At 38.7% G+C, this 27,907-nt stretch overlaps 1 protein-coding gene across 1 annotated transcript in view; it reads left to right on the top strand.

Annotated features, from left to right (window-relative positions):
• Positions 1-27,907, top strand: part of SLX4IP (SLX4 interacting protein) — a 184,526-nt gene that overhangs the window by 5,348 nt on the left and 151,271 nt on the right. Inside the window, 1 exon segment of the mRNA XM_072800068.1 lies at positions 13,062-13,117. Within this exon segment, the coding sequence (XP_072656169.1) occupies positions 13,091-13,117 (27 nt within the window). The 5' untranslated portion in view covers positions 13,062-13,090.

Genomic DNA, 27,907 nt, shown 5'->3' with positions numbered 1-27,907 from the left:
AAGTCATAGAGTATGACAGGATTTTAAGAGGCAGATTTGAATGCATCTCTCTTTTACTAGAGCCTGAAGACTGCTCACCGCATGAGCAGGTGCCAGTATCTATTTCTGACAAAGGATTAAATAAAAATTAGATCTTGCCTATTAGGGAAGCATCCTATGCCAGGACCAGTGAGGATTTTCTGTGGGTACAGCAGGAAATAAGGGGCCCAGATCCTGGGCTAACTGACTGGTTGAAGGGTGTAGAGGGACTGAAAGATAAGACTGTTCTGTGGAATTATTTTTGATAGGGGATTTCAGTATTTGACTGACATTTAAAGACAAAAGGAAAAAAAAGCCCAAATGTTTTTGTCAGTTGCATTATCCTCCTTCTACTGTTGGAGACTCCCTGTTTGTTTTTTGTTTTGTTTTCCTTTTCTACAAGCTGATTCTGGCATTCACAATTACCATAGGAATAATAGGAAAAGCTAATTCTTTCTTACAATGAAGTTGCCTTCTTAAGCTTTATCTGAGTTGTCAACAGCAAGATCTTTGCTCATTTGTCGATTTCCCTTGGTATTTTGTTAAAGTTTGTGATTCCTTCCTTGATACTCTTTTTTGGTTTTTGTGTGTTTGTGATTTTTTTTTTTTTTTTTTTTGTGATAAAAGTAGATTGAATGGGCAGGAAATGAAATTATTTCTTACTCTTGAATTATAGTTGTTCCTTTAGGTGTCCAGGGCCTTTGTTGTTTTTCTGTTTCTCCTGTTTTTCTCTGTTTCTCTCTGTTTTTCTGTTTCTCTGTTGCTCCTATAGTTAGCACAACCTTTTTAAGATGAGAAAAGGAAGTATAATAATTTTCTTGATAAAATTTGAAATCCAGAGATTAGAAACCTAAAGTTAATTTCTAGCCTTCTTAATCTGGAGTGGTTGCTTTGGTTTATGACACAGGCCAGCAAATGTAAAAAGAAGACAAATGTGAACTTCAGAGTGCCTTGGATTTTCCCACAGTATAATCTAGAAGGTCACTGACTTTCTTTATTAGCGTTTATCTCTGCTGTGTATTTAAATGACAGGACAATCATGTGATAATGTTTAATCTACTTCCATTCCCTCCCAAAACTAATTTTCCTAAGGATCTTAGGATCTTTCCGTCTCTATGAAAAAGACATTAATGCACACATATTTTTGGTAGGGTCATACTCTATCAAAGTCTCCTCTTTATGAAAAGAATGCTTGTTTTCAGGCCAGAGAAAGTGGGCTTGAGAATGCGGAATAGACGATGAGATGTTATTTGTAAGATTTATAATATACCCTAACTTCTCAGTATACTTATGTAAATTATGTTTTCAGATATTTGGAAAATTTATCTTCTTGGAGATTGTCCTGAACTTCTTAAAATCAGGCAATAAACTAAAAATTCCACTGAACTTGGACTTCAACTAGAAGCTCTGATAGATAGCAAGACTTGTTATTATGCTTTAAACCCCAGGCACTGAGCTTGTTGATGATGATTCTTCTTTTTTTATTTTTATTTTTATTTTATTTTTTATTTTATTTTTAAATTTTTATTTATTTATGATAGTCACAGAGAGAGAGAGAGGCAGAGACACAGGCAGAGGGAGAAGCAGGCTCCATGCACCGGGAGCCTGATGTGGGATTCGATCCCGGGTCTCCGGGATCGCGCCCTGGGCCAAAGGCAGACGCCAAACCGCTGTGCCACCCAGGGATCCCGATTCTTCTTTTTTTAAAGATTTTATTTATTCACAAGAGATACAGAGACAGAGGCAAAGACATAGGGAGAGGGAGAAGCAGGCTCCCTGTGGGGGGGCCCAATGTGGGACTTGATCCCAGGACCCCAGGATCACAGCCTGAGCCAAAGGCAGATGCTCAATAAGGCACCCCTTGTTGCTCCTCCTTGAAAGCAACTTTAGGCCTAGGAAAGTAGTTTTTTTAAGGTGCATACTTGCTTTTTGTGTGTGTTTGCACATTTACGTTTTAATGATCAGTAAAGCAAGTGTAGAAAAACCTCAGGGTTTTCCCAGATTTAAAATTGAATGAATACAGAGGCCAATAATCTTCTCCATTCAAATGAATGTTAGAATCTCCACTTTTTAAAAACAAGAAAAATCATGCAGTGAAAAACTAACACTTATGGCCTAAACTTCAACAGTACCTCTGATCTGTTGCCCGTTATTTTCAAGAGGAAACACTTTGATCTTCTGTTTACAAATTTATGTGTTTTGCAACTTGTTCAACTTAGGCTGCATGATACATTCAACTTAAGTGTTATTTATGTATTGAAATAGGTCCAAAGTGCTTTGACCTCTTTTTAAGAAAGCTTAGTGTAGAGTTTGGGATTTGGTGACAGTAGGGATTTATTAGATTAAATAGGTAGTAGAAGTTTAAAAAACATAAAAATAGCCTGGAGCCCCTTATTTGTAACATCAATAGGCTCAAGTCAGCAACCCTTGGATGCACACCTGTGCCCTGCACCAGGTGTCAAAGAAGATAGGGATGGACCTTGTCCTCAAGACACTTATGGTCAGACAAAGGAGAGAGAGAGACTGAGGACCAGAGTTATATGTAATTTGCTGAGTTGAGTATGAGAGTAGTGGTGGTGTGAGGTGCCCATGTGGCCCAGAGAAGAAAGTGATTCACTTTGGAGACTTAAAGAGGCCTCTAAGGAGCAGATGGTGTCTGAGTTGGGTTTGCGAGGATAAGTCCCCTTCAGAGCGAGAGGATATCATTCTCCAGGACTGCTGTGTGGGTGAAGGTGGTGAGAGCTAGAGCTGCATGTTCAAGGATGCACGGTGGAGGTGGCTATGTGGGGGCAATGAAGCTGTGAAGTTGCTTGAGCCTTGAGATTGAGGTTTGGACAGAGGGCCTGTGAAATGTGTGAGATCCTAGCCAGTAATACTGAATAGAGTACTCCTGCTCAGTTACCTCTAGTGATGGCTTTGGGGATAGAGAAGTGCAAAGATGGAAACAGGATTTATTTTATTTTATTTTTGTTGTATTTTATTTATTTTTTAAGATTTTATTTATTTGAGAGAAAGCGAGAGAGAGAGAGAATATGAGGTAGGGAAGAGGCAGAGGGAGAAGCAGATTCCCCACTGGGCAGGGAGCCCAATGCCAGGTTTGATTCCAGGACCCCAGGATCATGATCTGAGCTGAAGGCAGAAGCTTTTTTTTTTTTTTTTTTTTTTTAAGGCAGAAGCTTAATTGACTGAGCCACCCAGGTGCAGCAGGGTGGTATTTTAAAAGCCTCTGGTTGTGGAGACCTTCAGGATAACCAGCTCTTTGGGGTCTGGGACTTCTGGCATCATCAAGTAATGATTTTTCCTTCTCATGGGAGGCAGATGGATCCATCTTTGACTGTCATCTGTTCTGTCTCAGATGATGGGTTGTGTGCTTGAAGTAAGAGAGCAGAGTCTGTGCTTTCCCCAGATTCGCTAATAAATGGTCATTCTGTATTTAAACTTCATGGTTTTCAGCTTTTAAGAAAGAATAGTGAGAGACATACCTCCCTCCCTCCAATGGGGAGATAAGAGGGTGAGTCATAATTGGTTGTTGCACAGTGGTTGTAAAGGCATGAGTAATAGAAGGGATCAGGAAACTCTTCTGCCTCTACTCCCTACCACCTTGCCAGACCTGCAGACATGGCTAGGAGATGGGTACCTTGCTCTGGATACCACCTTGGCCTGTTTTTCTATCGGATTGTTTAATTTTGGATTGTCATCCTTTGCTGGTTATATGTCTTGGAAATATCTTCTCCCAGTTTGTCGGTGCCTCCCTCCCCATTTCCTTATGATGTTTATTGATGAAGAGAAGTTTTAAGCTTTTTATTTTGAAATAATCGTAGATTCACAGGAGGTGGGCAAAAAAGGGGGAGTCCTCTGTAACTTTCCCTAGGTTACCCCAGTAACAATAGCATGCTTATAGTGCCAATATTAAAGCCAGAGAATTGACATTGGTACAATATGCAGAGTTTATTATTACATTTAAGCAGTTTACATGTATTTATTTAATTCTGTGCCATTTTATCATATGTGTCTGTTCACATAACCAGTACCAACAATAATCAGGGTTTGGAACAACACTGCCATAGGCTCCTTCCTGCTACCTCTTTATGTAATGCCACATACTACTCCTCCATCCTTAATCTGTGGCAGACTTTAATCTGTTATTCATGTCTATAATTTTGTTATTTCAAGAATATTATATAAGTGGAATTCTACATTATATAACCTTTTCAGATTGTCTTTTTTTTCACTTAGCATAATTCTCTTAAGATCTACTCAAGTTGTTACCTGTATCAACAGTTCATTCCTTTTTTTTGCTAATACTCTGTGGTATGGATATACCACCATCTGTTTAATCACTCACCCTTTGGAGGACATTTGGGTTGTTTCCAGTTTGGGGCTATTATGTATAAAGTTTGCTGTGAACATTTGCATACAGATTTTTCTGTGAGCCTAGGTTTTCATTTCTCTGGGATAAATTCCCATGAGTGAAAGTTTCGAGTCATATAGTAAATGCATATTTAGTTTTATAAGAAATCTGTCTCTCTTCCATTGTGTCTGTACCACTTTTATGATCCCACAGGCAGTGTAGGATGTAGAGATCCATTTTATTTGCATCCTCATCAACATTTGGTGTTACTGCTATTTTTAATTTGCCATTCTGGTAGGTACGTAGTGATGTCTCATTGGGGTTTTATTTGCATTTCTCTGCTAGCCAATGATGTTGAGCATCTTTTCATGTGCTTATTTACCATCTGTATATCCTCTTAGATGAGATATCTGTTCATGTCTTTTGTCCATTTTCTAACTGGATTGTGTTTTTTTATTGGTGATTTTGGGAGTTCTTTGTAACTTCTAGTTCTAAAACTTTTGATGGATATATGAATTACAAATATTTTCATCTAGTCTGTAGGGAAGTTTTAATTTTAATATGCACCATTCTTTTTTCTTTATGGTTTGCACTTTTTTTGTATTCAGTTAAAAAAAACTTCCCCTTTACTTTGAGTTCTTGAGAATGTTCTTGAGAGGTTCTGTTTTTTTTTTTTTTTTACATTTTAGTCCATCTGAAATTGATATTTGTGTGTTGCGTGAAATAGTGATCCCGTTTCATCTTTTTCCAAATGGATAAACAGTTGTTCAACAACAATTTATTGAATGAGTAATCTCTTCATTTCCCATTGATCTGCAGTGCGACTTCTATCAGCCATTTCCATAGTGTGTAGGTTTGTTTTCTGTCCTTTCAGCCTGTTTAACCTTTGCCAATTCATATTATTTTCTTTACTGTAATATTGTAGTTTTGCTGTATCTGGTAAGACAACCCACCTCCTTTGTTTTTCTTGACTTCTTTTTTCCTTTACAAGTTATCTTAGTGCCCTTTGCTCTTTCTTAGATTCCTGGTTCAGGATTATACTTAGAATTGCATTAAATTAGAAGAGCAATTTGAAGAAGTCTTCCACATTTCCTATTCAGTTTATTCCTAGATGTTTTATATTTATGGGATTGCTAGTTTAAAAGATATTTAAAAATTGACATTTTCTACCTGTTTCAGAGAAATTCTTTTTAATAGTTTGTCATGAAGCTTGTTTGCTATATTTTTTTATAGATGCTTTTTTATGATTAAGAAACTTTTTAAAGTTTATTTTTAGTAATCTCTACCCATCATGGGGCTTGAACTTAAAATCCCAAGGTCAGTCACACATTCTTCTGACTGAGTCAGCCAGCACCCCTATGATTAAGAAATTTCTTTTCTCAGATTTTTAATGTTGTTCTTTATTTTTTCCTACCTCTATTAAAATGGCCATATGTTTTTATTCCTACTTTAATTTTTTAGTGTGGTGATTTTTCTAATATTAACCCAACCTTGCATTCCTCTGATAAACGTCGCTTGGTTCTGGCATATTTTTTATATGTTATTAGAACCAAATTGCTCCTGTTTGTTTAGGTTTCTTGCCTCTATTTTCATGTGTAGAATTGGCTGTGATTTTCCTTTCCTTATGTGGCCCTTGTCTGGTTTGGCTGTCAGGACTTAATAAAATGAGTTGTTTTATGGGGGTAGGGTCCCTCTTCTCTTGTCTGGAGGGATTTGTAAACTGGTATTATTTGTTCCTTGAACTGCTGTTGGATTTTCGATCACAAAGATTTAAAAATAGAAGAGACCTGAGACTCACCTGTGTAACAGTCTTGCCCTACTGAGATAGGAAGATTTAAATGCTGAGGCTCAAATCCAGAGGACATGGTTCTCTGTACCATGACTCAGTCATTTCATCATTCCAGAAACCCTAAAGTTAAGGTAACAGCCATTTTATTTCTTTCACACTGAAGTCCATGCAAAACCATATAACAGAGGCTAGGAAAATACCCCATTATCCCAACAAACTTGGTCCCTTAGGCTTTTAGCCTTATCTGATTAAGTTGCAGAACCTAGAGGGGAGAGGGAGCCTTGGGAGACAGGCGCTGTGACATGTCGCTCAAGGATAGCCTAGGAGAGCTGGCAAAAATCTCACTGGTTCCACTGTTGAGGGGCATTAATATGTATATTGCCCAGTGCCCTAAGAGGTGATAACTTTCTTCTGAATATCAAATATTCACCATGTGGCATTTTTTTATGAAAGTCATAAAGATTCAATATACTTTTTGGAAAATTTCCGTAATAAAATGGTTGGGTGCATAAATGACTCAACTCCTATTTGGAATATTTCTTCATCCAACAGACATTTCTTAAGTACCCTCTAGTGTCAAAGCAGTACTCTGAGGGTTCACCTTTGAGAACCTGTTCTTACCAGGGTAGGTAATAGTGCTTTAACCATATTTGGGAATTCACTATTTATTTCACTATTAAGTTCATTTCTAGCACTTGTCCCTAATGGTGTAATGAAGCAAAAAAAAAAAAAAAAAAAAAAATGTGTCTTCCTTATCTAAAATGACTTTAGCAGATTTGCAGGCTCAGGGTCTATGCATTGGCTATCCAGATGTGTTTTGGGCTTTATGTTGGTGGACTTTATTTTTTTTTTTTTATGAAGATGTATGCAGTCACATAGCACAATAGTTAAATTAATGCAGATTACATTTCCTTAGCTGTAGACTTCCTTCCTCTTCATTGGTAAGAGAGAAATGCCACTCATGTAGCTCTATTTGAAGTCTTACTCTGTTGGGATCTTGTACCTTCTGGGTGGGAATGTGGGGTGGGGGAGGAAAGGGGATTTGAAGGAGAGAGGGTACACATACCTTGATAGTCCAGTTAACAATCGACCTTGGCAGTTCTGCAGTTGACAGATGGTATTCGTTTACCCTTCGCCGAGTTGACAGGACTCTTCTCTCACCCTTGACCCTCAGCTGTGAGACCCTGGCCTGGTCTTACAAGTATACTTTTTAGAGGAATAGATGGCAGAGCTGAGAGTAGATAGTTTGTGAGGTTGTGACTCTAAAGTTAGCTCTAAAGTTGTGACTTGTTGAGCCTTCAAATATTGTGGAAACAAATGAAGAAATTATATACATTGAGAGGCAGAATGCCACATGATACTAAAAAACAGATTAAAAATAAGCAAAATGTAAAAATATGAAATAGGTGAAGGGAATTAAGAAAAAATATATGTGCAAAATATATAATGTAATTCCTTTTCCCCATGTGGCCTAATTTTACATTAATGGACCATATTATTTTATATAAAAATATATACTGTTCAGTCCTACATTCTTACAGATCATACTTTTGAGATTGGGCTTTGATGATACTTTTTTTATTAAAGATTTTTTTTTAAATTCATAGAGACACACACACACACACAGAGGCAGAGACACAGGCAGGGGGAGAAGCAGGCACCATGCAGAGAGCCTGACGTGGGACTCGATCCAGGGTCTCCAGGATCATGCCCTAGGCTGCAGGCGGCGCTAAACCGCTGCGCCACCGGGGCTGCCCTGATGATACTTTTTGAAGAATCCAGTCCTTTAAAAATGCAGCTATTCTTTACTGATAAAAGCAAAAAGAAAAAAAAATGACTATTTAAAAAAAGAATACTGGAACCTTATCGTGAAGTTGAAAAAATGTAACCTTCACAGTAACATGGGCTATAATCTAACAGATATGGCTTGAAAGCCTTGCTGCAGCCTTTGGTGTGGTCCACCTGTCCTTCAGGAAAGGAAGGACATATGGGAAAACCAGTGTACAATTAAGCTTCAGTTTGGTTGGGTACTTGCTGACAAAATGTTCTTTCCCTTTTCTCTGTCAGCTGAAAAATTTAAGCACCCTTCAGTGGAGGATTCCCTAAATTCTTGGCAGAAGTTTTTCAGACCTAATTTAGTATATTTAAGGGGACTGATTTTGTGTTTATCAGGCTCAAATAACAGAGAGATCTACTTAAAGTTTGCAGGACAACGTTTATAAATGTTGTTTCCAAACATGTGTTCCTGATTCTCTAAGAACTTATTTTTTTCCATTTACACCTATTTCTAAATGAGGTTACTAGGTGAATGTTCTTCAGAATTTCTCTAAATCATTTGCACTAGATCATTCAGAGAATAGAAATGAATAATTAAAGTGATTTGGGGTTTGGATAAAGATATCTTTGCCTAAAAGAATAGAACCAACTGTGGGTGGCACAGTTGGTTAAGTGTCTGACTTTGGCTTGGGTCATGATTTCAAGGGTTGTGAAATTAATTAAGCCTCAATTGGGCTCAGCGCTCAGCAGGGAGTCTGCTTGTCCCTCTCCCTCTGCCCCACCCCATGCTCTCTATGTCTCTCTTTCAAAATAAATAAAATCTGGCATGCCTGGGTGTCTCAGTGGTTGGGCATCTGACTTGGGCTCCCAGGGTCCCAGGATCCAGTCCTACATCCTGCTCCCTGAGAGGAGCCTGCTTCTCCCTCTGCCTGTGTCTCTGTCTCTCTGTGTCTTTCATGAATAAATAAATAAAATCTTAAAAACAAAATAAATAAGGTCTTAAAGTAGAATCAAAGGTTATCACATTTTGGAAAAAAAAATTACCAGATTTTAAATCACCACCGACCAATTGTTAACACTGCTCAAGTGCCTAGTGTTTATAAATGATTGCATCAGGGGTTTTCATATATCATTTTATTTAATCCTTTTGATAATTTTGAGTGAGATATTTCCCTATTTTTTAAATTCGTGATCTGGGACACAAAAATAAGTGTTTTTTTTTTTTTTGGTAATGAAACCAGATACTCTCAGATTGCACTGTCCATTATGGTAGCCACTGATCACTGGTGTCAAACACTTGACATGTGGCCAATCCAAATTAAGATGTGCTGGAAACAAAATACACAGCTGACTTCAAAGCCTAAATTCAAACACTAAGAATGTAAATATTTTTATAGTGATTACATGCTGAAATACTAAGGTGTTGGATTTATTAGGTTAAATTAAAATATTATTAAAATTAATTTCCTCTATTTCTGTTTACTTTTTTATTAACTGCAACTGCAAGAAAATTGAAAAGTACATCTGTGGCTTGCATTCTATTTCTGTTGTACAGTGTTGCTCTATGTACCTGTGCACACAATTGAAACACGTGAGGGCAGCCCCGGTAGCTCAGCGGTTTAGCACCGCCCTCAGCCCAGGGCATGATCCTGGAGACCTGGGATCGAGTCCCATGTCGGGCTCCCTGCATGGAGCCTGCTTCTCCCTCTGCCTGTGTCTCTGCCTCTCTCTCTCTGTGTCTCTCATGAATAAATAAAATTTATTTAAAAAAAAAAAGAAACAGATGAATATTTCCATGTATACAGCTTGTGAATTATGGCATCCTTTTCACTTCATTCCTTCCTCCAGAGCAACTCTCTTCAACTTGCTCTTCTTCGTGTTGGAGCCAAATTTAGCACTTAATGATTAGGTCCATATCACTAAATTACTTGCTCAATTTCTGCTTAAATTTTTCCTGTTGTGGTGGAAGTTGTAACTGTTTTATATTGATTTTATTTAGGCTCTGCCTTTTTTTTTTTTAAAGATTTTATTTATTTATTCATGAGAGACACAGAGAGAGAGAGAGAGAGGCAGAGACACAGGCAGAGGGAGAAGCAGGCTCCATACAGGGAGCCTACATGAGACTTGATCCTGGGTCTCCAGGATCACACCCTGGGCTGAAGGTGGCGCTAAACCACTGAGCCACCCGGGCTGCCCTAGGCTCTGCTTCTGAAAAGTCTGCTTAGTATTAATGGGAGCTCTGGCTCAGTTTAGCTCCTATGCCCCTGCTGTATAATATGCACATACACACATATTCCCCATCCTCATAATATTACTGTAAGCATAACATTGCTTAGGTCAAGATTCAGTGTTTGTTATCATGACTACACATGCTAGCTGTAAGTGAGCTGTGTATGAACTACTCTTTTTATTTTCTGCAAAGTTTTTGTTTATCCTAGGATTAATATTGTCTTGTTATTCTTCAGTTGCCTAGCTTTCCATGTTCCTGCTCTAATTCAATCTCATATTCTCCACCATTTTCTGATTTTGCATGCTTGCAGATGCTTTTGAAGATGTATCTCCTGGAGACTTGTAAACTGCACTCATGGTTCTCTCCTGGTCTAGCCCGTGATCTCATTCAGGGGCTTTCACCAAATTCTAGGATTTCCTCTGCCTTTTGCCTATTGTGGCCTTCCTGTTTCCTGTATCTTCCTCTTTCTTGATTAATTTCCTCATTTTGGCAAAACATATCTTCAGTAGCTTCCTGAAAAAGGATGCATGGGACTTAAATTTTTTAAGACCCCTTGCATATATCTAAAAATGTCCCTTCCCCCTCATGTTTTTGTTTTTTCTTTTTTTTAAGATTTTATTTATTGATTGATGAGAGACACAGAGAGAGAGAGAAAGAGGCAGAGAGAGAAGCAGGCTCCATGCAGGGAGCCCGACGTGGGACTCGATCCCGGGTCTCCAGGATCACGCCCTGGGCTGCAGGTGGCGCTAAACCTCTGAGCCACCGGGGCTGCCCTCCCCCTCATGTTTTAAATGAAATTGGAGTTTGGAGACAATTTTATTTAGAATTTTGAAGATATTTCTCTATTGTCTTTTAGTCTCCAGAGTTGCTTTGAGCCGTTTGGAGCCAGGCATTCACTTACCACTCCTTTTAACTTACCTCCTACTCCTTTTTTAAAATTTTTTTTTTTTTAAATCTCCAGTGCCTGATGTTTTACTGTGATATATGCCCTAATATGAGATGTTTCCATCCTACCTTTCATATATGAGTCCTCCTGTACTGGTCCTTTAATTTTTAATTTATTCTTTCTTATTTTTCATCTTTTTTGTTTTTGCTGAAGTTTCTGAATGACTTACTGAACTTGGTCCTCTAGCACTTCTATTAAGTATTTTATTGCAGCTATCATTTTGTTATTTTCTGAAAGTTTCTTATTTTTTTTGTTATTATATTTATTGCTTTATGGTTGCAATGTCTCCTATCTCCCTGATATTAATGATAGTTTTTAGAAAATGGTTTCTTTCTCCATGCATAGTCCAATACTTTTGGCCAAGTATTTTTTTTCTTGTTTGTTTTGTGTTCTTTCATGACAGTCTTTCCTTAGACAACAGGTGATTCCTACTTGTTTCCTTTTATTTGAGAGTGGAATATTAAAAAGATGGAAGTCAGTTCTGCATGCAGATGTGGGGCTTGTGGGTGTGGGCTTCACTTTGGAGCCATCTGTCTAGGCTGTTTCCTTGGGGAATCCCTGGTGTTACTACTTATTGATCATACCTTTAGGTTAAGTCCAGTTCCCTGAACGGTTTTAGTCTCCTATTTGGAGAAGCTAGGCAGGGTAGAGGGGTGTATTAGTTAAGAGATGCAGAACTAATAGAAGGAGTATAAGTATTATAGGAATTGGCTCTTGCAATTATAGAGACTGAGAAGTCCCACCATCTGCTGTCTGCCAGCTGGAGAACGAGGAAAGCCCATGTGTAATTCATTCTCAGTCCAAAGGCCTGCGAACCAGGAGTGCTTAAATCTGAGGACAGCAGTATCCCAACTCATAGATAGTAAATTCATCCTTCTTGTACCTTTTTGTTCTATTTGGGCCCTCAGTGGATTGAATGATAACTACCCACATCAGGGAGGGCCATCCACTTTACTGAGTGCATCAATGTAAATACTGATTCCTTCCAGAAACACCCTCACAGATACACCCAGAAATAATATCTTATTATTTATATGGGCATCCCTTAGCTCAGATAAGTTGACACATAAAATTAACCATCATAAGGGACATACAGGTTGGGGAACATGCATATCAAACAGTTTGTTAATGTTCCCTTAATTTTCTCTTTTTTCTGTAGGGTATCCCCTACTTTATGCTGTGCCTGGTGCTTTCCATACCAAAGATCCTCTGTCTTACTCTCTTCAAAAGATAATTCTCTACACGAGGGTGAGAGAGGACAGTTGGCCTGGCTGAGCACAGTAAAGGGTTTGAACTGTGTGGGTCTACTTATATATGAGGTATCATTATTATTGTTATCACTGGTTTTTTTCCCCAATAATACAGTACTATAAATGTATTGTTTCTTATGATTTTTTGTGAGGGGAGGGGCAGAGAGAGAGAAGGAGAATGAGAATCTTAGCAGGTTCCATGCTTAGCATGGAACTCAATGAAGGGCTGTATCTCACAACCCTGAGATCATGACCTGAACCAAAGTCAAGAGTCAGACACTTAACTGACTGAACCACCCAGGTGCCCCAATGGTGTTCATTCTTTAAACATCTGGTCGAATGCACCTGAGCCTGTGCTTTCCGTTGTTGTTGGTTTTTAAGTTACTGATTGAATATTATGTTTATATGTATAAATATGTATGCATATATGTATTATAAAGTAGGCTCCATTCCCACTCTGCAGCCCAATGTAGGGCATGAGCTCATTGCCCTGAGGTCAAGACCTGAGCTGAAATCAAGAGTCAAATGCTTTACTGACTGAGCCACCCAGGGCCCCCAATATATTTTTAAGACCAGTTAAAAGTAGATGTTTATCTTGCAAATGCTTACTGTTACATGATTATTCAGCCAAACTTTCTCCTATATATGATTATATAGAGATTTTGATACACTTGCTTATAACTTTTTTTCTTCTATTAAAGGTCTGTAATTACTCTGGAATCAATAATCCATGGCGTCAAAGAAATTTGCTGTTAAAGTAAGTAGTGCTTAATAGTCTTCTTTAAAATGGTTAATCATTTTCTAATATAACTGAGTTCTGTGTTCACTGACAGCTGATGTTCTGAACTTGCCTTCTATTCTTAAAATTAGGTGATTGAAGATTTGCATGTTAAGAATGAGATGGGGGAGAAAAGAAATAGTTCATATGGTTATGGGAATTTCTTGCTTCAGGTCTTCAGTAAGATGCCTTTGGTCATAACTTGGTGCTTAATGTTAAAAATTGTATTCACATATATGTGTCCGTGACATGATTTTTGATTATGAAAAAGCAGATAAAAATGATGTAGGCAGCAAATGCCGCAGGTGGGTGAATGTCAGGAGAGAGGTCTCTTGTCTGTTGGTCCTCTTTTGTTTTTCTTTTTTAAGTATCCCTCCTCTATCCCTTGATGGCTGGGGCTGAGACCTTCTCAGATGTGAGGGGTGATGGGAACTGAGAGGGGAAGAATTTATAAATAGTATGAAGTCTCTAAGATGCCTTCACTGATGCTGGCTGTTGACATTTTTTTCTGTGCTAGTATTATATTAAATACATTCAGAACACCAAAACAGACAAATTACAGTTGTTAACCAGATCAGATACTAATTAATATTGTAGTTATTTTTACCAAGTCACGGGTTATTAGATTTACAATGGATATATAAATTTCATTGCTTACAATTATCTCTTGTGTCCCCATGTTCTATCATATTTCTTATGAGAGATTATAAGTGGTGAACTTTCATCATTTGTCTTTCTAAAAAATGTATTTTTGTCTTAACTCTAGAAAGTTGATTATAGAAACCTAGGTTGAGCATTATTTTTTCCTTGGCACTTGGAAGATATTTTTCCATTGTCTTCTGGAATCTGTTATTGCAACCGAGAAATTTTGTAGTTATTAATGTTTAAAACCACCTTAAAACTTAGTAGCTTAATACAAGCCATTTTATTCTCTTGTGATTATGTAGGTTGCCTGGTATCATTTGGGTCATCTTTTTCTCTTTTTGATGGTGGCTGGGACAGCAGTATCTTGGTCCTCTAGCACTTTTGCTGGGGCTGCAATTACTGGGAACCCAGTTCAGCTGGAACATCAATGATGACATGCTCACATAGCTGTCACTTGTTACTGGCTGTGGTTGGGACCTTACCTGGGGCTGTTAATTGTTGCCTGTCAGTTCTCATTCACCTGGCTACTCCCTGTTGCTTGGGCTTCTCCATGCTTGGTGTCTGTGTTTGAGGGATGGTGTCCAGAGCAAGAGTTGCTAGAAGAGAGAAGATAATTTGCCAGTTCTTTGAAGACCTGGGCTCTGAAGTCTCAGGTGACACTTACACTGTACTCTATTGGTCAGAGCACTCAAAGAGCCCAGCCCAAGGGCAGCTACAGCTTTTGATGTGAGAAGCAGCATGTGCTCACAGGGAAGCAAAGATTTGTGGGGATGCATCTGTGGAGAATAGTAACCACAAGAGGTCTGTTGCCTGTCTCATTGTGATTTCTTTCATAGTTATCTGGGTTATAAACTTTTATTTTGTTTTTGTCTTTGATGTTTTACAATTTTCACTATGAAGCCTCAAGCCATAGGCCTGTTTTTGTTTTATCTGGCTTGGGATGCAGTTTGCATCTTTATTTTAAAGATTCACATCTTTTTTTTTTTTTTTTAACAGTTTTGGAAAATTTCAACCATTTTCTCTTCAGATACTACTCTTTATTCTCTTTATTCTCTTCTGGAACTTTCATTCATTCATTCATTCATTCACAAAAGACACAGAGAGAGGCAGAGACCCTATGCAGAGGGAGAAGCAGGCTCCTTGCAGGGAGCCTGATACAGGACTTGATCCCCGGACCAATATCATGCCCTGACCGGAAGGCGGACGCTCAACCACTGAGCCACCCAGCTTCCCTCTGAACTCTTATACTAAGTTTTCTGGGTAGTCTCACAATAATTTCTTATGTGCTTCGAGGGTGATATTAACTTGTCCAAGACAGAGTCCGTGTGGGCTGTCTTCGTGCAAAGCTCTGCCAAAACTGTCAGTGGCCCAGTAGGTCAGATAGTTCTGGTCAACCACTGATTTTGGACCTCAGGTGCCTAATTATACCAGAGATGAGTCTCTTGATTTCTAAGCCATACACAATGATGAAGCGGGTTCTGCCACCATATTGCCCCATCTCAGCTACCCTAGCAAGGCCTGGAACTTAGCTCCTAGGTCATGCCAGACAGGGGAATTATTCCAGCCATGAGTCTCAAACTAGCAAGTTAGGGATACAGACAGCATTCTGACACATTATATAGAAGATTGTATGCATCATGTTGTGATTATATCTGTACATCTGATCACACACAGGCAAGGGGCTGGTGCTTCGCTAATCATGCAGCCTAAAAAGCCCCACCACCCAAGCATTGGGATTCCATTCTGAATGTCTGACATCCTGTCCTGCCAGATTGGGTGTATTGGCCATGAGCGTCATGGGGACCTACACACCTGCTACTGATGCTCATCATGTGCCTTTTCTGACGAATGCTATTCCAGTAGACTTGTATGAGTATTGTTGGCCATTTGCCTTTTCTTGTTTCTCTTAATGTCTCTATGCTGCATTCACAGTGATTTTTATTAGACCTCTTCCAGTTGATTAAAATCTTCTCATCTGTATTTAGTTTCCTGTTTAATCTGTATTTAATCTACTCTTTGACTTTATTTTTAGTGACTATATTTTTCAGTTGAGAACTTGATTTATTTTTTTAAAATTCATATTCTATCAGTTCTTTTTTTAAATATACTTGTCTTATTTTTAAATGTTCCCATATCCTTTTATCTTTATAATTTTAAAGCAGTTTATTTCATAGTCACTTATAGGTTCTATTATTTCCATTATTATTTACTAAGTGTGCAATAAATTGGTGATTAAATTGCTGGATTGTTCATGTGTGGAACAGTTTTTTTTAAAGACTTTATTCATTCATTAGAGAGAGAGAAAACACAAGTGGAGGAGCAGCAGGCAGAGGGAGAGGGAGAAGCAGGCCTTCTGCAGAACAGGCTCGATTCCAGGACTTCGGGATCATGACTTGAGCCAAAGGCAGATGCTTAACCACTTGAGCCACCCATGCCCCACAATGTGTGTAATTTTTAATTGTGTGCTCATTTTCAGTCACATCCTATGCATGTGCATGTGTGCTTGCATACATGTGCATACGCACACGTGTGCGCCTCAGGACTTCTGAGCCCTGTAGTGCAGTTGAGCAGTTTCACGTTTACTTCTACTGGAGCCATTGGCATTTCAGTGGTTTTGGACCAGGCTTCATATTAATGTCATGGCTTGGGATTCCACCACCTTGTGGGTAGTACAGCTTTGCAACCCACAACAGAATCTGGCACAAGGTTGGTGTTTTTAGTATTTTCCAGTATTTGCCCTACTGTTCTCCCTTCTCTTCCTTTCCGCTGAAGCCCTGGTTGGATGGCAAGCTTCCAAGTTGCTTCCCTTGGTCCACAAGCATTGATTATTTTTAGTTGCATTTTCATGAAGGTCACAGTTTATCAGGAGAATGAAGGGAAAACTATGGAATAGTTCCTGCTCCAAGAAATTATGGACAGACTTACTGTATAAATCAGAGTATTGCATGAGGATAGCTACAAATCCCATACGTACATAGGTGTTGAACATTGTACAAAGAACTGAGGTCGAAGTTCTTCACAGCTCTGGGCTTAAGTGGAATGAGTTCCTTCAGAACTCTCCTTTCTCTTCTATCCCTTTAGGGCATCAGGATCCCAGCTCTCCACTATCCTGACTGGTTCAAACCTTCCAAAGGGGTGATCTTACCCCCCCCCCCCCGCCCACCAACACTGTACAGAGATATGATTGATATACAACATTGTGTAAGGTTAAGGTGCACAATGCAGTGATTTAGTAAACATAAGTGGTGAAATGTTTACCATGGTAAGGTTACTTAACATGTCAGTCACATAATTGCCATTTTGTTGTTCTTGTGGTGTGAACATTAAAGCTCTACTCTTACACCTTTCTAGGATACAAAACAGTATTGATAACTGTAAGTCACATTAGATCCCCAGGACTTACTCATCTTCCACCAACATCTTTCTGTTTCCCCACCACTTAGCTCCCCACCATTCTATTTTGTTTCTATGAGTTTGATGTTTTTAGATTCCATATATAAGTGAGATCATACAGTATTTGTCTTTCTCTGACTTATTTCACTTATAAGAGTGTATTATATTCTCAAAGTCTATCCATTTGTCACAGCAGCAGGATTTCCTTTTTTTTTTTTTTTTTTAAATTGGCTAACATTCCATTGTGTATTTATGCTACATCTTCTTTATTCATTCATCCACTGATGGACACTTCGGTTGTTTCTCTCTCTTGCCTATTGTGAATAATGGTGCAACGAACATGGGGTGCAGATATCTCTGAGATAGTGATTTCATATTCTTTGGATATATACCCAGAAATGGAATGGTTAAATCACATGGTAGTTCAATTTTTAATTTTTTTGAGGAAGTTGTGTACTGTTTTCCATAATGGCTACACCAGTTTACATTCCCACCAATCCAGTACCAGCTAAGGTTTCCCTTTCTCCACATCCTTACCAGCATTCCTTATCGCTTGTCTTTTTGATAGCCATTCTAGTAGGGGGCGAGGTGATAGGGTTTTGATTTGCATTTCCAAAGGAGCAGTTATTAATACTTTTGGGGTTTTGTTTATTTATCAGTCTTTCCAGACAAGAGAACCATCTTTTGGCTTTGATTTTTTTTTTTTCCTGTAGTGTACTTTTTTTTTTAAATTAGTTTTCTATAATTTTTTTTAAAGATTTTATTTATTTATTCATGAGAGACAGAGAGAGAGGGGCAGAGAAGCAGGCAGAGGGAAAAGCAGGCTCCCTGCAGGGAGCCTGTTGCAGGACTTGACCCCTGGACCCCAGGATCACGCCCTTGGTGGAAGGCAGGCACTAAACCGTTGAGCCACTCAGGGATCCCTGTTTTCTTTAATTTAAATTTGGTTTGCCAACATACAGTATGTAATACCCCATGCTGATCACATCACGTGCTTATTTTCTATCTTACGGATTTCTTTATGATTTTCTCCCTTACATGTTCTTTAAACAGATTTACTCTTCTCTGTCCAGTTTAAGGTGGAAGCTTAAATCATGGAATTTGAGCCTTTCTTCTTTTCTGATACATACATTTAAAGCTATAAACTTTTCTCTACAACTGTTTACTGCCTTCATTGTATCCCTCTCTTTTTATGAGATGCAGTTTTTGTTATTTTTATTTGTATTTGCTAGAGATTTTGTTTTTCAAATAAACATTTTCTAATTCTTGCTGTGATTTAATTTTTTTTCCTCTTCTTTTTGAGTGTGGGGTGAGGAGAGAGAGAGAGATTGAGCACAAGAGCAAAAGTGGAGATGGGGGAAATCCTAAGCAGGCTCCCTGCCCAGCATGGAGGCAGATGCAGGGGTTGATCTCATGACCCTGAGATCATGACCTTAGCCAAAACCAAGAGTCAGACTCTTAACTGATTGAGCCACCCAGGTGCCCCTGTGATGTCATTTTTTTTGTGATGTCATTTTTGATCACTGGGTTATTGAAATGTATATTTTATTGTTTCTAAGTATTTGGGAAGTTTCTGATCATTTTGTTGTTTGGCATAATTCTTTTATTTTGAAAAATGTTCCATAAGCACTTGAAAAATGTGATGGTTGTCAGGTACATTGAAGTATATATGTCATTTAGATTAGGTTTGTTAATTTTATTGTAAAAATCTATTTTTTTTTTACTAGTTAATTAGTAACCTAATATTTACTAATAGTGTTTTTGTATTTTTGGGGTAAATACCCAGTAATGGAATTATTGGATCATCTGGTAATTCTATTTTTAATTTCTTGAGGAACTTCCATACTGTTTTCCACAATTCTTGTACTGACTGCATTCTCACCAGCAGAGTACAAGTTTTCTTTCTTCTTCACGTTCTTGCCAATACTTGTTTTTTGTGTTTTTGATTTTACCCATTCTGACAGGTAAGGCAGAACAGAGACATTCTCAGAGATGCAAAGTCTAAAAAAATTTCCTTCTAATGTACCCTATTTTAGGAAGAATGTGGTTTTCCAAAATGAGGGAGTAAACAGAGAAGGAGTGAATTTTAGGGTCCAGAATTTTATAGGGAATCTTGCAGGTGAGTGCCTGAGTAAATCCCATGTGATCAGCAGTGTGTCCTGCCTATAAAGCAACCAGTCGAAATGACATGGGATGTAGGGTTCCATGGAAGATGTCGCACAAGAAATGAAAGGATGAAATACCTCACATATTTGAAGGTAGAGAGATTTTTTTAGGTCTGTCAGAAAGGAATGATGGAATGATAAGAATATGGGAAACTAAGCAAAAGAAAATGAAACCACTCTTTCTTTCTGTGCAAGATTGGAAGGTAAGCAAGGTACACTACATGGCTCAGCTTTGAACGGAGGGTACATTTCATATGTTGTGAACTCCAGATTTTGGGAGACTAGGGAAGGAGATGTGTGGGTAGTGGGTTGTAAACATTGTCCTCATGTTCAGTAGAAAGTATGTGAAACTGGAATAATAAGAAATTGGTAGAATCACATAGTATTTAGAAACATGCTAGTAAATACCATATCAAATAGCTGAAATTTTCATTGTGGTTGCTCCTGGTGAGAGCTGGGGAGGGTGGTGACAGGATAGGGCAGAGGAGGCCTGTTTTTGATAAAGTATTTTAATCAGTGTATATATATCACTGTAATCAGTAATTAAATGAGTAAGTGAAGTTCAAAAGAAATTAACCTTAGCAAATTTCACATAGATGCATGTACTTCTGGCTCTCTGGGTTGAAAAATACTTGGATAGAGCATGGTTCCGAAAGTAATAGAAAACTAAATAGTTTGCCACTTGCATCTCAGTTGTTTATTCTGAGACTTTCTCTGGAATGGTATTAGATATCCACGCAAACCCCTTATCCTTCAAATGATGAAAAGCCTTCTGACGTTCCTGCATGTAAGAGAACTTTTTTTTTTCTTTTTTTAACTGCTGTGTCCTTGTCCTTAAACTTTTTCTTATAATTGTATCCTAGGCCAGAATTCCAGGAAATGGCAGCAGTGAATGAGATGACAGAGTCCTTGGAACCACAATTTTCAGGGTCTTTTGACATCTGGGTTACTACAGCTTGTGGTGGGGAGATTAAGTCCTATACTTCTATGACTCTTTTCTCAGGTGTTGTGGTGACAGCTGACCTGTGTGTTCCCAGGGCACCTTTGTGATCTCAATTCTAGGTCTGCATCTACCCCCGTATCTTAGAATTTCCAAAATCAGGGGTCAGGGGTTAGCAAATTATATCCCACAAACTAGCCGGTTGCTTTTGTAAATAAAGTTTTATTGGAATGCAGCCGCTCCCATTTGTTTATATATCGTCTCTGGCTGCGTTTATGCTATACTGGCAGAGTCGAATAGTTGTAACAAAGACCTCATTGTCTACAAATCTGAAATATCTGTCTATATCAGTAAATCTTGGTTTAGGTGAATAAATTAATCTCTTAAAGCACATCTCCATTCCTACTAGCCACAATTCAAGTGTTCAGGAAGCACACGTGGCTAGTTGCAGCTATATTGGACACCATGGATATAAATCTATGCATCCTTCTGTGCTCCTGCCTCCTTACCCCTTGTCAGAGTAAGCTTTCAATGAAGTTACCTTGGATTAAACTGGCTGCAAGGGTGAGTAAATTAGCAAGGCCAAGATGAGGCTGTTTCTTTTCCAAGTGGAAACAAGAAATAGACATGGACATCAATTGTGTTAATTATGGACTTTTATCCATGAAATCACATAGTTTTAGTAAGAAGAACATAAATTTGAATAATAAATTAAGGCCCAAAGTGTCAAATCAGTATATATGGTGTTTGCCTCTGAAACGTTTGGGTCCATCCTCTGCTGTAAAGGTCCTTTTAAAAGTATGTAATGTTGCTAGGTCTCATTCCTGATAATAATTACATCTTAGGATTTAAAATTTTCAGCTCAGGTTCCAGCAAAGCAGTACTTTGAAAGGTTCCTACCTCATTGTCTCTGTTTGTAGATCATTTCCTCTGCTTCCTGCATCTGTTTTCTTGGATTAGTTAGGTATTATACCAAAGTCTAGAATTCTTTTGGCTACAAAGCCTGCTCTGCTGTTTTCCCTCCCCCCAATCTACTTTATTGTGGGTGGGAAAATTTTTGTTGGGAGGGCTTGATTAATTAGAAGGGATTCCTGGCTTCCCTAGCAGTGGCAGCCTGGGAAGATTACAGAGCCTGGCTTAGTGACAGGCCAATCTGTATTTAAGGAAAAACTCGGACCAGACAGATTTCCCTGGAATGTGGATCTGGCTTTGTCTTCTTTCACAGAGAATGTGTAATGACCCCCTCCTCCTTCCCACCCACTCCAGGAGACTTAAAGCTTTTACTTTTGCTGTTGATATTTGTCCACTTTTTTTTTTTTTTTGGAGTATTTGTCCACTTTTTATTCTGGGGACAGTGGGGAGCTGGAATTTTGGGATAGGAAGACTGAGTCATTTTCTGAATCTAAAGTAACAGGTTTAAGATTTTATTAATGTTAGAAGGACAGGAGAGATTTAACTTTAAAAAAATATATTTCCCTGCATCTTTACTATCTATATTTTTCTTTCTTTTGTAGCTATTCTAGTTTTATGTACTGTTCTGAATTTAAGTTAACCTTAGTCTCTACATTTCTTAGAACAACTACAAAAAGAAATATGTCCAAGAAGTGACAGTAATTTCCCCTTTGTAGTAAAAGTGAAGAGCAGTGCTTTGAACTTCTAGAGAAAGAGAAAGTTGAATAGCAAATGGGCTTTTGTCTTGCTGGCTTGCCTCAGTGAACCACTTCAATTCTGTGTCCTAGGTTTTTTAGTCTACCTAAAGGGGAATGTGGTACGGACCCTGTCATCACTACTCATTTGAAAACTGATGCATTGACTTTATGTATTACATTGAAAAAAAAAAAGATTTATACAAATATTTTCATACCAGTTGAATTCTAGGTAATGATTTTCTACTAAATTTTAAGAAAGAATAAAACTAAACTGTCCTAACAAATTACAGAAATTTTAAATGGTTGCATTCTTTATTAGAAATGAATTTGAATGAGGAGTACAACCCTTATCCCTGGGAATGTTTTTACAAAGGCATTTGTCTTTGTCTTTTTATCAAGGTAAAAAGAAGTATCTCTGTATTTCTTCTCCGGGTACTTAAACTCTTCTCATCTTCCAGTTCCTTCTTAATTTTGTCTTCCTGGGGAGAGCTTTTAAGTTTTCAAGACAGCCAATAAGAGTCTGCATAGTGGTGGATGACAGGCTCCAACTAAAGTACGCTGCTCTTTGTCCCCTGTTGCATGTTATCTGTTCTGTTACACTGGCCGTGCTGGAAACTGTAGTCAACTCAGTGTGTCCTGATTACTTGATAGACTCGAAATAAAATTCATCGAATTCACCAATAGTCACCGAGTTAATTCTGCCTCAGGTTTAAAGCTCTGAGGTTCTTTCTCACTCGTAGGGCATTTGCTCTGAGTGTTGATGACTTTGAAACAGAGTTCTTGTTGGATTTGAAATGAAACTTCCTTTTCCAAGCGTTCTCTCTGTCTTTCTGGCCAGACACCCAGTTTCTGGGCTTTCTTTTCCCAGTCTCTTCTTGTACATATAAGCTCATGTATTCTTTTCTTTGGATAATTAGAAAGTGCTTAAAATACAGCCCTGGCTTCTCATCCTCTTTTCAATTTCAACTTTCCACCTGCCTCTATTAAATCTCTGCCTAAATTGATCCCTAAGACCTCAGACGAAGAATTCAGTGTGTCATAGTTTTCTGTTAAACTACCTTTTGCTTTGAATGTCCATAATGCTATCCTCATATGTCCCAGGCTTGTCAAATTTGGTATCTCCTGTCCTGTATTCATGGTAACCTGTATAAGGCATGCACCCTCTGCAGAGTATCTTGGGCTTACTTGGGCCCCTTTTTAAAGATTTATTTATTCATGAGAGACACAGAGAGAGGCAGAGATGCAGGCAGGCTCCATGCAGGGAGCCCAACGTGGGACTCCATCCCAGGTCTCCAGGATCACACCCTGGGCTGAAGGCTGCGCTAAACCACTCAGCCATTCAGGCTGCCCTCTGTCTTCTTTTCTTAAAAATTCGGACTTTATGATCCTTGCGGTGTGTGTTTCTTCATTAATCTCCGGACGATCTCTATTCCTTTCCTATCCTGCCATTCTAGTTTATCTAGACAAGTGCCAGGATACTGTTTTCTTAATACTGTTTTCATCATGTCACTTCCTTAAGTGATCAGAGTAATTCCTTTTGTTTTATCAGATCTGATCTGAACTCTCTGGCCTGATTTAAGGCACTCTGATAACTGTTCTTTCTTCCTCTTTAACATTGACCCATGTTTTCATCTTGGAACTTGGGAACATGGCCCACCTATTCCTCTGAAACTGATGCCTTTGCATTTCCTGCAGTGATCTAGCCAGTGGTTTTCTCACTTCCTGTACTCTTTTACCTTTTCTTCCTTAGTGTCTATACAACAGCTTGTACCAGGCTTGATTAATGACTTGCTTTTTCCTTTGACACACAATCTAAACTTTTCTCACATTGCTTATCCTTTTACTTTGTTCCTTTGACTGTTATGTGCAGCTTATGTTTTCTTTTTCTTTTTTTAAGATTTTCTTTATTCATGAGAGACAGAGACAGAGAGATAGGCAGAGACACAGGCAGAGGGAGAAGCAGGCTGAAGGCAGATGTTCAACCACTGAGCCACCCAGGCATCCCAGCTTATGTTTTCTATATGAGCTCCAATTATTGATATATATGTTTACACACAGTTTTACAACATACCATCTCAGCCACATTCTGTGAGAAGAAGGACTTGTACTCTGCATCTTTTGTATTCACACAGGGCTTGAGTAATCTGGAATATTTCTGAGGTGCTCAGTACCCACTCACTTTCCTTATTACAGAGACGAGTTTTTTTTTTCCTTATGATTCATGGAGAACAGGAAGTCACTTGTGCTTAGAGTTATTTCTTACTGGTGTTTTTTTTTTTTTTTTTTTTTTCAGTTGCAAACAGGGAATGAATGTTGTAATCCTCAATTCGTGGTACATTTCTTTTCTTAAAAAAATTTCATTTCAATCTATTTCTCCTTTTAAAAGTCCACAGTTCCACTTTGAAAATATTTTAAGTAATTCTTTTGAAAATGGCCTCTGTTAATAGCCAAAATTACCACCGCTTCTGTAGGTTTTTTAGGAAGTGAATTATTTTTGTATAATGTTAGTTACTTGGACATTATCATATTTCATTTTAATTAACACTACATTAAGGTAGTTTTATTTATTTTTATTTTTTTTATTTTTTTAAAACATTTTTTTAAATTTATTTATGATAGTCATACAGAGAGAGAGAGAGAGAGAGGCAGAGACACAACAGGCAGAGGGAGAAGCAGGCTCCATGCACGGGGAGCCTGATGTGGGATTCGATCCCGGGTCTCCAGGATCGCGCCCTGGGCCAAAGGCAGGCGCCAAACCGCTGCGCCACCCAGGGATCCCCTAAGGTAGTTTTAGACCTTGATATTTTAATTTTTCCAACATACATACATATGCTTTGTATATTATAACTTACTCTAGTATAAAAAAATAATAATGCTGGATAGAAAAGTAGATTCAGGATCTTTCACCAGATAGGAGAACTCAGTAAGTTCCTTGGATTCTCTCTGAAGGCTGTAGAGGGCATCATTGTTCTGTGTTTTGTTAAGTATGTGTGTCTGCAGACATTGTGATTCAAGAAAACACACCAGCTAAAGTGCTTTTAAAATCCCTGGCTCATTCCTAAATTATCATGACATCCTAAATGCGGGTGTTTGTTTGCCTGGGAGTTGTGTGTATGCTCTCATCCACAGTCTGTTATGCCTGTCGATGTTTAGTTTGTTCTGTCTTATAATTGTTCTAACCAGGAAACAAACACCACCATTAACTGAAGCAGTAGAAAACAATCACAGCAATCTAAACTGGCCTCAGAGAAAACATTCTTAGAGTGACACAAGATTGCCTCTGGTGTTCTTCCTTTCCAAATTCAGGAACCGGAAGTGATAGGTTGAGAGTGAGAATCCCCCTTGTCCTTGGAATGCTTTGGAAGCCCAGCCCCCCCCCCCCCCCCCCCCCCCCCCCCCCCCGCCGGTCCTAGCAGTAAAGCCTGGAGGATTTGGTTGGAAGTGGCACGAGTCCTTGAAACCATGGTGTTACTACACTTACTGCTCTTTCTACTCTCCTTATTGCCATCATCACTGTTCCTTTAGGGGATGGATGCAAGGTTGAGGCGTCAAGAGGTGTGTGGGGGCGGGGGGGCTGACAGAGTGTTCTTGGATTCTTTAGTCCCTGGGAATTGCATGCAGATGACATTCCACTGAAATAGCTCTGTGTGCAGCAGTCCAGTCAGCCAAATCATGGAAACATGCAGAGTTCACTTACTGTCCTTTAAAAGCTCCTCTTACAGTAATGTCTTGGAATACCCATGATTAAGTAATATAGGAAGCTGGTCCACTGCATATATCACTTTGTCGCATGTGAGTAGCATGTGACAGTAACATTCTGATTTTAAGACTACAAGAAACAAAAAAAAAAAAAAAAAGACTACAAGAAACATCAAGTAATGAGTTTTAAACAGTGACCCTACATACACACACAGGCATGTGCTGTGTTTTGCAAGTGTGGTATGAGATGAGAAAGAAAGTTACACTGTTTGTTTCACAAAGGTGTAGTGTCATGTAGATGCTGACATGGCATATGCCAGGCCTAATAGCCCAGTTCTCATTACCTGAAGATTCACTATATATTGTATATATGGATATATTATATATGGATAATATTGAGGTTATGCCTAGTCCTAAATTTCTGTTATTGGCTATATTCTATTCACGTTGTTTTAAGTTCTTTTATAGTACTTCTTGAAATTTAGATCATCCGGTTTTTTTAAAAAATTGATTTTTCATGAGAGACACAAAGAGAGAGAGGCAGAGACAAAAGCCCGCTTCCCGCAGGGAGCCCAGTGTGGGACTTGATCCCGGGACTTCGGGATCACGCCCTGAGCTGAAGACAAACGCTCAACCACTGAGCCACCCAGGTGTCCCAAGATCATCAGGTTTTTGAGAAAGAATTCTAGAAGATGAAATTAACATCGACATTTAATCAGATTTCCTGAATTCACATTGTGGTTTCACTTGTGAAAATTGGATGACTTGGGGTGAATCCTGTTACCTCTCTGGGTAACTTCATTTCTTCAACTCTAAGAGAGGAATAATAGCGCTATATGTTTGACTTGTTTCCTTGTGAGCATCAGATATATAATAAAAGACAATGCAGTGAAAGTGTTTGGGAAAATTATATTTTATACACATCATGGCCCTTAGTGATTATTTTACAGTGATAATTTGTACAATAATAGAGGGACGTGGTGTCAGCATCTCACTTGTTCCTGGTCTCATAATTCTTTGGAGTGAGGACTAGTCTAATTCTTTTCATATGGGAGGTATCACTTAACAAACTTGCGTTTATGCTGGGCTCTGGGTTAGGCACTAGAGACACAGGGCTGATGATCACTCTTCCTTATCCTTAGGAGGATTTGCAATGATAAATTAATGTGTCAAACTGTAAATAGCAGTAGGTTAGTGGAACACAGAGATGCCAGAGTGCCCCGCTTAGCCTAGTTGTAAACAGATGAGTACAGTAGTCCTCCTTTACCCATGGGGGGGTGCGTTCCAAGACCCACCCCCATGGATGCATGAAACCAGAGAGAGAGAGAGAGAGAGATATGTATATGAAACCATATATATATATAATGTTTTTTACTGTATGTATATATGTCTGTGTATATATATACACACACACACACACACACACCCCTAAGATAAAATTGAATTTACAAACGAGGCACAGTGAGAAACAATAATAAAATAGAGCAGTTATAATGATAAACTGTAATAAAAGTTACATAAATATGATCTCTTTCAGAATATCTTATTACACTAATTCTTCCTGTGACAACATGAGATAATAAAACACCTATGTGATAACATGAAGTGAGGTGAATGTGTAGCATTAAGTTATTGTTGGGCCTAAGCTACTACATATAGTCAGAAGGAGGATCATCTGTTTCCTGTCCTTGACTGACTGTGGGTAACTGAAACTACATTAAGTGAAACTGCGGACAACTATTGTACAGTGATTTTGTTCAGGTTTATTTTGAATGGGATGTTGTGGCAAAGCCATAGGTCAGTCAGTTGGTTTGGTGTCTTATTTGTGTGTCAGTTTACGTGGTGGACTAAGTGGCAGGTAGCCGGGGCTAGAAGTCAGGGGGGTTTAGATGTCCTTGCCATTCCTGGCTACGGACAGGTGAGTCCATCTCTTTTGTTTTAGTATCTGTAGTTGTGTCCCCAACCAGCCCCAAACTTCATAATCCCGTGGGTCAGAAAATCCAGCCAGGCAGTTTTTCTGCTTTACATGACATTGGCTGGGGTCACTCTCTGGAATGCATTCAGATACTGACTTGGCTGGAAATCTCAAGAAGGCCTTGCTCACATGTTTGGTTTTCCTCCATGATGCCTCCTTTTTTGTTCACAGGATGTCTCATTATTCAGTAGTGTAGCTTGAGCGCCCTTAGAGCATGGTGGCTGGCTTCCCTAGAGAACTTGGCAGTGGAAACCACAAAGCTTCTAAGGATTGTGTCTAGAGCTAGTAAACTGTTTTTTCCAC

Source organism: Canis lupus, chromosome 26, assembly GCF_048164855.1.
Source record: "Canis lupus baileyi chromosome 26, mCanLup2.hap1, whole genome shotgun sequence".
Taxonomy (NCBI): Eukaryota; Metazoa; Chordata; class Mammalia; order Carnivora; family Canidae; genus Canis; species Canis lupus.
The sequence above is the reverse complement of the archived record's forward strand: the minus strand, read 5'-3'. Positions and strand labels throughout refer to the sequence as shown.